Genomic DNA, 11,396 nt, shown 5'->3' with positions numbered 1-11,396 from the left:
AATTTTGTCTGGAGTACTTCTTTAGTACGCGAGTGAAAGAGAAAGCATGACAGGAGTCTAGGAAGTGTGTTCTCATCAAGGTAACAGCTGTTGTATTAGATTTGCGACAAGCTGCACAGTCACTTTAAGGAAGTGCTTGTTCAGTCCTTATCTGCTCTGCCTGTTGTTACTCAGTGAGCACAGAGAAGGCAGCGTGCTCACATCAGCACAGCTGGGAGGCCTGGCCCTCGTGATAAAGGTGCCCAGAAGAAGGTAGAACTCACGACAGTGACATCCCCGGTGAAAGCAGCATATTGTCCTCTGGGTGGAGACAGCTCCTGGAGACAGAGCGCACACAGGGAGGAAAGGGGGCAGGGAATCTGCAAGTGTGCAAATTCCCCAGCTATCAGCATGTTAAATACTCCGATCCTCTTTGACAGATACAGCACAGCTCAGAGAGGCCAGCCTTCTGTCTGATCTGGACGAGTTCAGCACCAACCTGTCTTACAACTTAAAGGACAGTCACATAGCACACAGCTCCTCCTCAGCCCCCAGAAAACTATCCAGACTGCCTGTAGCAACATGAACAGGATGTAACAAGTGCTCTACAGTTATTCTTGCCCAGCACAAGCGCACACCTTCCTGCTGGGCATGGATGGGTACAGGTATGATGGTGATGCTCAACAAGGACTGTATGACTATCGGCTAATTGTAGGGGAGGTAAAGGACCCCCCACTCTCCCCAACTCACTCCTCACAGAGACGTGCAGTGATTAATGGCTGCTCACCTGTACACAGTGGACATCTTCATGGGCATGAAACAGCAGCTCAGAGGTACAGTGCTACCAGGCTACAGGCTGGCTATGAACCTGAGAGGTAAGGAATTTGTTTTGTTTAATATCTTCTGGTTAACATCAGTCACACAGAAAAGCAGGCTTGATTCCATGGAGTTCACTTTTTCTTTAACTTTGCATGCATGTTGCATTTTGTATGCAGCTTGGAATGCAGTTCCTGCATCTGCATTGTACCAATTCCAGCTGCATACAAAACACAACACAATTTGCACAAATTATCAAATTAGTATTCCTTTGATCCTTCTACTAGCGACTTGCCATACAGGTGAACTAGTAATTAGCAATGCTCTCCTTTTTTCTTCTGGGCTCACAGATAGACTTTACTATTAAATATTTCATTTAATTAGCAAATAACTTTTGTTTGTATTATAAAATCATGCAATGCAAAACAGAGAACTAAGCAAGGGAGAACTATGCTGAACTTACTGATTTTACACTAATACTGAATACACACCTGAAGAGGCAAGAAAATGGATTACAGCGGTGTCACCCGATGACAAGCGTTGCCAACCCATCTTCATGCCCGCGGGAACACGCAACATCACGCGATAGCACAGGATGGGCGCAAACGAGAGTTTAAACAATTGCACAGCACTTTGCACAGGAGACGTCAGGGATCTTAAAGATCCGATTAACAAAGCGTTGTTTGCCTAATCACGCACTCCTACCCATTTTGCCAGAACTTGGAAACGATCACTCGCGCTCAAAAAAACAAATCAGCGGTTGGCGGGAGAATTGCGCACAAAATCACAACGTGTGTATGAGCCTTTAGGCCCGGTTCACACTGGCATAAAAAAAGGTCTGTTTAATAGATATATTAGAAACATGGCGTAAAAGTAAAAGAAAAAATATATATGTATGGTCCCAAGTCCAGAGAAATATGTTAAAGCTTCCATGTCTGGCTAACTTAAAGCGGAACTGAAGAAGAAAAAAGAAAGAGTTTCACTTACCTGGGGATTCTGCCAGCCCCCTGCAGCCGCCCTGTGCCCGCAACTTTAGCAAACAATCCTCCAGTCCCCCGCCACGGCTTTGTTTCTTCACTGCCGACATACAAGTCGACGGCCACTGCAACTGCTGCACTCATCCTCACTCCTGCTCACGGCATCGGGAGCATCCTGCACAGGCGCAGTACGAGAAAATCTCTACTGTGCTTGCGCAGGATGCTTCCGACAACAGGAGCGTATACGAGGATGCATGCGGCCAGGGCAGTGGACTGTGACTGCAAAAGTGAAAGTGAGCCACCGCGGGGGACCGGAGGATCATATGGTAATGACGTGGGCACAGGGCGCTGCAGGGGCTGGCAGAAGCCCCAGGTAAGTGAAACTTTATTTATTTTTTTAATACTTCAGGTTTCCTTTAACTTAAAGGGTTATGGACTAGTCCATCTCTTCATGGGGGATTCTCAGGTATTTATTTTTAAAAGCACTTAGTGATTGGCAGTTGCTCTGTCCAACTGCCAAAAAACTGTGTAGCGAGTAGGGAAGCTGGCCAGCATCATTGTTTAAATCCTTTTTAGGGAATATCTTTATTATTTATACGAAGAGATGGACCAGTCCAAAACCTGTCGCTTCTGTTAGATTTCTACTACCTACTGTAAGTGACAGCAACATAGGAGAAAAGTCATTTATGGCTCATTTTACTATGTAAAAAAAATAACTTCTTATTTGTCTATGTTTGCACATATTTTAAATGTTACTATTTTTTGCCATAGTGCCGCTTTAAGTTTAACTTACCTAGGGCTTCTTCCAGTCCCCTGTACTCGTCCTGGTCCCTCGCTGTCTTTCCACTCTTCTCCCTTCAGCCCCTCCGAAAGCTGCATGCATGGCCCTAGCAGGGTTGAGACCTCATCCCTTTAAATACTGACACATCTAAGTTATACAGGTTCTGGAGCTACTCACACATAATCAGTGTCTAAACTGCATCTAACTAGCCACAAGGCATGTATAATTCATATGTACTGGTTGAATTGGATGAACTGGATGAGGTGGCAACCCTGGGCCCTAGGCCACACAGGCATTGATCGTGCTTCCATAGCTGGGAGCATTCTGTACTTGTGCAGTTCAAAAAATTGCAGTTGCACATGCGCCACTGGCTGAGTCGGCAGATTTCAGAGGGGCACAGTGGCTGAAGAGAGAAGAGCAGAAAGACAGTGAGGGACCAGGCCGACTACGGGGGGCTGGAAGAAGCCCTAGGTAAATTAAATTGGGGACCTTACGGTCACTTTAGTTTCCATTTAAAGCTGGGGTGTCAAACTCACATTCAAAGTGGGTCGAAATTGTACACTGGGACCTAGTCACGGGCCAACCTCAATGTCTACTGGCCACCTTTCTCCCATATAAAGTTCCCAGGTGTCTAATGCCCCCCCCAACTCCTATACAGTTCCCTGGTGTCTAGTGGTCTTCCCTTCTCTGTACAGTTCCCTAGTGTTTAGCTCTTTCCCCCTACCGCCCCCATATGGCTTCCCTGTTGTTCTAGGGCTTCACCTCCAATATAGCTTCCCTGGTGGTCTATAATGGGCCAAACATAATGCAAAGTAGGGAAACCACTTGAGGGCCAAATTAAATAGCTCTGAGGGCCAGATATTTGACATGTATGCTTTAAAGAGAGTCTGAAGTGAAAATTAAAAAAACAAAACAGATACTTATCTAAGGGGAGGGAAGGCTCTGGGTCCTATAGAGCCTTCCCATTGCTCTTCTCATCCAGTCGTTCCTGAGCTGGCTCCCTCGTTAGCAGTCTCTGACCCATCGGAGACTACTCTCTTCCGCTTTGGGTGGGCTTTGGAAGTCTTTGGGAGCACTCGGGCTCCCGCTCCATACTGCACACACACGAGTGCCCTCTCTCGTGCACTCGCGCGTGCGCAATACAGAGCTGCCTGTCTTCTTTAGCACTCAGGCCTGTGGGGGAACGAGGGGATGAGGAGAGGAATGGGAAGGCTCTGTAGGACCCAGAGTGGTGCCTTCCCTCTCTTTAGGTATATGTTTTATGTTTTTTTTTGGGGGGGATGCAGTTTGAGGGAGGGGGTTAATAAGGCTTCAGATTCACTTTAATTTCAGTGGCGTAGCAATAGGGGATGCAGAGGTTGCGACCGCACTGGGGCCCTTGGACCAGAGGGGCCCATTAGGGGCCCTCCTGCATCCATCTTATAAGCTATTTATTGGTGCTATGCTGGCAATAAACACCTCTATATGACTACATTGCATAGTGGTGATCCTTAACCAACCGGTTTCCTTATTTTGATTACACTTCTCTGACACTGAAATGGTCCTTGGTAGGTTTTGGGACTTCATATCAATAGAGCGCTGGGGACCCAATGTAAAACTCACACTGGGACCTCAAGCTCTTCAGCTACGCCACTGGGGTGCATTCATACTATGTGCTTTGCAGTGATAATTGCACAGTAACATACTGTAATGGTCCTGCAATGGGTGCATTCACATCTGTACATTGGGGTTGATTCACTAACGTAAATAGCGCAAGTAACCTCCTGTTACTTGCGCTATTTAATCAGCAAGCCTTAATTTCAAGTCCCTGCATGCTACAGGCAGCTTTTTGGGCCAATTAGAGTGCAGAGATCACGTCCTATAAAGTCACCGGACTCAAAGGGGCTCAGGGCGGGATGAGTAGAGCGCCCGTTATTGGCAAGGAGCTGGCGCACTGATTAAATAGCGGGAGTAACAGAAGGTTACTTGCGCTATTTACGTTAGTGAATCAACCCCATTGTGCGCTGCGTAATATGTTGGCGCTTTATAAATACAATAAATAAATAAATAAATAAATAAATAATTGTGTGTTATGAACTGCACATGCCCCAAAAAAACAACGGCTTGTGCACAAAAGAAAGAAGATGTGCACAAGCTCAGGGTTCACAACTTGTGCATGCCCAGTTCAAATGCGCTTTTTCACAATCTTAGTAAACTTCCAGAACGCTGTGACTAGAAAGCTTCCTGTAATGGGAAATTGGAGGGACCCTAAAGCCAACAAGCAACAGGAAGGAGGTCAGGAGTAAGTACTGTAACCCGCAAATGATTTTATTTCATAGTTTCTGCACACTTCATGTGTGCTTTAACTCACTCCTGATTTGCATATGTCTTAGGTGCTCACACCTCACCACCTGCCAGGCTGCCAGACTGCACCAACTTGGTCAAAGGTGGTTCCGTTACAGTAAATATTGGTAGTGAGTAATGGTGCATACACATGCACAATTACTGTCACCCGCCAGGATTGGTACTGGATCCCTTGGTTGACTGCTTGGGGCTGAGTGCTGTACAGACAGCTCTGTTGCTTTGCAGGAGTGTGAGTGATAACAGCATAGCGCATGATAGAGTGTGCCTTAAGGCTGCTTTCACAGTGGGACATTACAGGTGCACGTTACAGCAGCCTGTAATGCAGCCCACCGCACAGTAATGAAAAATTCATGGGCTGTTCACAGTGCCCACGTTGCGTTACAGTGTAACGCTGCACGTTCTGGGAAAGTGCAGCATGCTGTGCATTATACTGGGCTTTAGCTGCGTTAGACTGCTTGCACATGCTCAGTGACTAGCCACATGGCTAATTAATATTCACTACACTGTGGTGACATAACCTGGACTCATAGTGTTGTCCAGATCATGAATGAATCATTCATTTGATCCGGATCTTTTTTGTGAGTGGAATCACCCGGATCATCACAATGAACGATTCGGTTCACAGTGGATGTCTGTCTGGAAGAAACAGGAACATATAGAATATACAGTGCAGGGAAAGTCCTGTCCTGCTAGTCATTTCACCCCCAGTCTGCTTCCCATAAGTAAAATTATTCAAATGATTCGGTTCAAAGATCCGGATCTCTTCAATGATCCGATTCGAATCATCCGAATCCTTGAAAAGATCCAGACTTCCCATCACTATCCTGGAGCTGCTGTTATATCAGTGTAGATAGAAAGAAAACAGCACACCAAGAGCCGCATAACGTGGCTCAATCTGACATCCAACTTCAACACCACCATGCGTTGCGTTAGGGGCACGTTTTGCGATCTTAACGTCCCCTAAAACGCAACGTCTTGGTGTGAAAGAGGCCTTAAGCAGTATGGTAGGCCAAGAAATATGTGCTTACTTCTTTAGCAGAACATATATTGGGTCAGCCTCATGAAGACTCAATTTGTCAATGTGAAATTGATATAAGATCATAACTGTTACTTTTATGAAGATTGACTGATCTGATAACATGAACTAATTTAAAGTTATAGCACATCGTGTGCATGCGCAAAATGCTCCCGGCCATGGACACATTATCAAGGACGTGTACCGCCGGCCAGCGCCTGTTCATTATTTAACCACTTGCCAACCGCGCACTCATAACGCGCGTCTGCAAAGTGGCAGCTGCAGGACCAGCGACGCACATCTGCGTCACCGGCTGCAGGCTAATTAATCAGGAAACAGCCGCTCGGACGAGCGGCTGCTTCCTGTCAATTCACGGCGGGGGGCTCCGTGAACAGCCTGCTGGCTGCCGATCGCAGCTCGCAGGCTAAATGTAAACACAAGCGGAAATAATCCGCTTTGTTTACATTTGTACAACGCTGCTAACAGTAGCAGCGTTGTACCAGATCAGCGATCCCCGGCCAATCAGCGGCCGGGGATCGCTGTCACATGACAGGCAGGTGCCTGTTAAAGGTTGCACAGGACAGATCCGTTCCTGTGCAGTCTCCGATCTCCGGGACAGGGAGGGAGAAGAGGGAGAGGGGGATTCCTGCGGTGGAGGGGGCTTTGAGGTGCCCCCCCCCACATGCAGGCAGGAGCGATCAGACCCCTCCAGCACATCATCCCCCTAGTGGGGAAAAAAGGGGGGGCGATCTGGTCGCTCTGCCTGGTATTTGATCTGTGCTGGGGGCTGTGCTGGGGGTTGCATTGTCGATCAGGCATGTACTTGGCAGCATCGATTTCCTAATAAGATTTTCTAATCAGATAGTTGATTGGCCGCAAAGTCGCCTGACGTATGGCTACATTTAGACTGCCATGGACATCTATGCCCTGTGTTTTCGTATCCATACAGACCTATAAGGTCACATTTACAGTGACCGTTGCAGCAGGATTGAAGGAATGCAATGCAAATGATCTGAAAAGCAGCACGGCACGTTACCCACACTTTGTGTCGCACACAGTGCAGGCCCAGGGTAGTACTGGCCAGGGGGGACGGGGGGAGATTTCCCCCCAGGCTGCCTCTCATTTAGTGATTTAGGGCTGGCACTGTGCCTGGTGAATTCAGGTTTTTGTATAAGGCAATGTGAAACACTAGGCTGAATGAGGGAAATAAATGCCCAATTACAGAGCAATTGCAGGACGGGCAAGCTAGTAAGTATACACAGCATGATACAGAGCAGAGGCTTGCCTGCAGGGTCCGTGGGGAAAAAAATCTGTCTGGTCTCTCACCATTGTTAACTGCATGTGCACAGCTACATAAGATATTGTCTAGGTTGAAAAGTTTTCGACAGTCCCTAGACTCCAGAAGGGCTGCTTGCAGACAGTCCCTAGACTCCAGAAGGGCTGCTTGCAGGACTTGTGTAAGTGATAGAAACCCTAACCGTTGTAACTAAAAATGTATTATGTGCCCCCCCCCCCCCCCCCCCGGTGCCAGTGCATTTATACTTTACCTGTCACGCTGTCCCTCGAGTGTCCTTGCTGTATTTCCCACGTGACTACCGGCATATAGCACGTGGGGCACGTGTGTGATGTCATTTGGGCTGGGGCTGCCGTGAAAACGGGCCTCTAGTTTGTGTTTTCCCCCCAGGCCAATAGGTCCCAGTCCTCCCCAGAGTGCAGCATACAGTTCAATGAAAACTATGCTTCACTGTAACTCTTAAAGTGAACCTTAACTGAACCTACAAAAAAAAAGTTTCACTTATCTGGGGCTTTCCCCAGCCCCTGCTGCCGTCCTGTGCCCGCACCGTCACTATACCGCAACATTCCCACTGCACTGTGAACATCGCATAGGTGGTGCATTGCAGTCCGGTAAGCCGTGTTACCGAGGGGCCATTACACTGCACCACAACACATTAGGCCTGGGGCACAGAGCTACAGAGCTTTTTGCAGTGATTTTGGAGTTTTGAGAATTGCTGGTGCTTGTAAAAACGCTTTGTTAAGGCAAGGCTATGGTGTTGAGCCCATTAGGGCGATTGTAATTTTGGAAATCGCAATTCGCAGGACATGCAGAATTTTGTGAGCATTTGCACTCATATGCATTGTATATGAGCTAGCTTAATCGCCAGAAAACGCAGCTGAAATTGCCTTCAAAGAGCTTGCACAAACCGCTAGTGATGGCGATAGCATTTTGCAGTTTCTAGTGTATCCCAGGCATCGTTTACCACCTTTTTTTGCATTGTGTTGTAATGCTGCATTGTGACTTTAACGTTGCATTACAATGCAGTCTAAGGGTTAAATAAGAAACACATGTTTATATTGAAAGTAATAGAAAAGGCCCCAAAATGTAGGCCCCTGGCCAGCTGTAATAATTTTCTCAGAATTAACTCATGGTTTCTGGAGTATTAGTAGAGTCATGTTATATCCAACATATAATGTATTGCTTTCCTTTCAGTCATGTTTTACTAGCCCCAAGCAGAATAAACAGACAAGTAAAGCACCTGCAAACGTTTATATCAGATATGCATATCAGAAAGAATGTTGCAGGAAATACATATTTATTTGCAATACAAAGTAACTGGGCAAGGTATCTCAATTTATTTATACACTGTTTCAGCTATTCTTATATAGATACAAATAACGGTCCAGATACAAACAACATAAATCAAGTTACATGTTTTAAATATAAAAATCAAGATTGAGATGCCATACTTAAAAGTTTATATGTATTAAGGATATTTGATAAGGTAGGAGGTTAATAAAAACTACGAACTTATGCTTGCACTTGTCCTGCCCTGAGCCCCTGCGGGTTCGTAGCGCTCGCTGTGCTACTCTGATAAGGCATGTTAACTTTGATAAGGTGTGATATCTTTGATAAGGTACGATATCTTTTCATAAGGTGTGATATCTTTTCATAAGGTGTGATATTTGAGTTATCACGGTTTAGTGAATCAAGCCCCAAGAGCAGTTCTGGGCTGGTGCACACCAGAGAGGCTCGTTTCTCCCCCAACTGCATATTCGGGTCCTGCAGCATTTTTGAGATTTCTGAGGTGTTTCTGCCTCAATGTAAAGTATAGGAAAGTGGAAAACCGCTCTGAAAAACGCTAGATCAGAGCGTTTTTCCAAGCGTTTTTGTTACAGTAGCTGTTCAGTAACAGCTGTACTGTAACAAAATATAAAAAAAGATACTCAAAAACGCTCCAAAAAAACGCTAGGCATGTTTAGAAAATCCCTCTTAGGGCCCTTTTCCACCAGCGCGTTTGCGCTGGCTGAATCGCAAAGACGCAAACCGCTAGCGATTTTACAATCGCTACGGTTTGATTTTTAACATAGGAATCGCGGTAGGTCATTTCCACTACCGCGATTCGTTTTTTACGGGAACGCGAACGCGCGGCGGAGCGATATTTGCCGCGATTTTGCTATGCAGTGCATAGCATAGCAAAATCGCGGCCGCAAACGTCGGGGAATTGCCGGTAATTGCGATTCAGCAATCGCTAGCGTTCAGCGTGAACGCTAGCGACTGCTAGTGGAAAAGGGCCCTAAACGTGCCTAGAATTGCTCTGAAAAAAACCTCTTCAAAAACTGCTAGCGTTTGCGGATCCGCTAGCGGTTTTTGATGTGCAACAACCCTTAGAAGTATATGCGAATATACTTTATTGGGAAAGGGAAATGGTCATGGTCATGAATCGCAAAGACGCAAACCGCTAGCGATTTTACAATCGCTACGGTTTGATTTTTAACATAGGAATCGCGGTAGGTCATTTCCACTACCGCGATTCGTTTTTTACGGGAACGCGAACGCGCGGCGGAGGGATATTTGCCGCGATTTTGTTATGCAGTGCATAGCATAGCAAAATCGCGGCCGCAAACGTCGGGGAATCGCCGGTAATTGCGATTCAGCAATCGCTAGCGTTCAGCGTGAACGCTAGCGACTGCTAGTGGTAAAGGGCCCTAAACGTGCCTAGAATTGCTCTGAAAAAAACCTCTTCAAAAACTGCTAGCGTTTGCGGATCCGCTAGCGGTTTTTGATGTGCAACAACCCTTAGAAGTATATGCGAATATACTTTATTGGGAAAGGGAAATGGTCATGGTCAATTTTGAGGAAGAAGTGCTTAGTAAAAAAAACAAAAAAAAAAAGAAGTTAAAGGACAACTGAATTGAAGGGTATATGGAGGCTGCCATATTTATTTTCTTTTAAACAACACCAGTTGCCTTCTAATATAAATGGCTGCAGCAGTGTCTGAATCACACCAGAAACAAGCATGCAGCTAATCTTGTAAGATTTGACAAAAATGTCAGAAACACCTGATTTTGTGCATGCTTGTTCAGGGTCTATGTCTAAAGGTATTAGCAGATTAGCAGATGATCAGCAGGACAGCCAGGCAACTACTGGTAGTATTGCTTAAAAGAAAATAAATATGGCAATCTCCATATACCTCTCACTTCAGTAATCCTTTAAGTAATAAATAGCTGTGCTGAAAGAGAAGAGGTTATGTGCCAGAGGGTCATACAGACAGGGTTAGATGCCAGGCACCTATTAGGAGTATCGGCTGGCAAGAGAAGTAGTGTGTGTGTGTATGGTAATTTTAACACCAAAATATGCTGCTCCTTAGCATTACAAGTAGGCCGGAAAAGAATAACAATGATATAGCAAGCAGTGTTGCTCGGATACCCCCCAAACACGAATTCGAGTAACTCCGGCCACGGCAATATTGAAATCCGGATAGGCCTAGATCGTGATCGGGATTTGAATCAGAGCTCAGGATTCGACTCGGATTTAAGCTGTGATTACATGTAGAATCCAAAGCCCCCATACATGCTACAATCACCAAAATTTCATGGGATAAAGGTGATCAGTGGCTACAACTTAAACATTTTTTAAAAAAGACCTAATCGTTTTTGAGAAAATCAATTTTAAAGTTTCAAATGAAAAAAGTATTCGTGATTAAAAACTGCCAAAACCCGTCGACTTTAGTTGTTAATAGCAAAACCCCCTTACTTATGTGAAGTAGAATAGTGGAGACAAGGGGAACACTTTTTTTTTTCAAAAATACCTTATAGTTTTGAGAAAATAGATTTTAAACTTTCAAAGGAAGTTTCAAAGGAAAAAGTATACATGTAAATGCGGTAAATACATTGATTTACCGCATTTAAATGTATACAATTTTCCTTTGAAACTTCTCAAAAACTATAAGTCTGTTTGAAAAAAAATGTCCCCCTGTTCTACTTAACATATCCTGCAAATTGGTGTTTATATCATGTAAGGGGGGCTTTGTTATTAACCGCTAAAGTCGGTGGTTTTTGGTGGTTTTATCACGGCCGTGATCACGGCTAAATCCGTGATCACAAACTGGATTTGGGCCATGATCACAAGTGCATTCTGAACTGAATCCGTGATCGAGAGGCTATCACGAATTTGGACCACGATGTTGGATAGTGAAAAAATGCTCGT

The 11,396-nt window shown here is 45.3% G+C and overlaps 1 protein-coding gene across 3 annotated transcripts in view; it reads left to right on the top strand.

Annotated features, from left to right (window-relative positions):
* The first annotated feature begins 429 nt into the window (after positions 1 to 429).
* Positions 430 to 11,396, top strand: part of IMPDH1 (inosine monophosphate dehydrogenase 1) — a 210,830-nt gene continuing 199,863 nt past the window's right edge. For all 3 annotated transcript variants that reach the window (XM_068275924.1, XM_068275923.1, XM_068275922.1), the window contains exon 1: positions 430 to 854. In XM_068275924.1, the coding sequence (XP_068132025.1) occupies positions 631 to 854 (224 nt within the window). In that variant the 5' untranslated portion in view covers positions 430 to 630. The remainder of the gene's footprint in view (positions 855 to 11,396) is intronic.

The sequence above is a fragment of the Hyperolius riggenbachi genome, chromosome 3 (genome assembly GCF_040937935.1).
Source record: "Hyperolius riggenbachi isolate aHypRig1 chromosome 3, aHypRig1.pri, whole genome shotgun sequence".
Taxonomy (NCBI): Eukaryota; Metazoa; Chordata; class Amphibia; order Anura; family Hyperoliidae; genus Hyperolius; species Hyperolius riggenbachi.
This window is presented reverse-complemented; position numbering and strand designations above follow the sequence as displayed.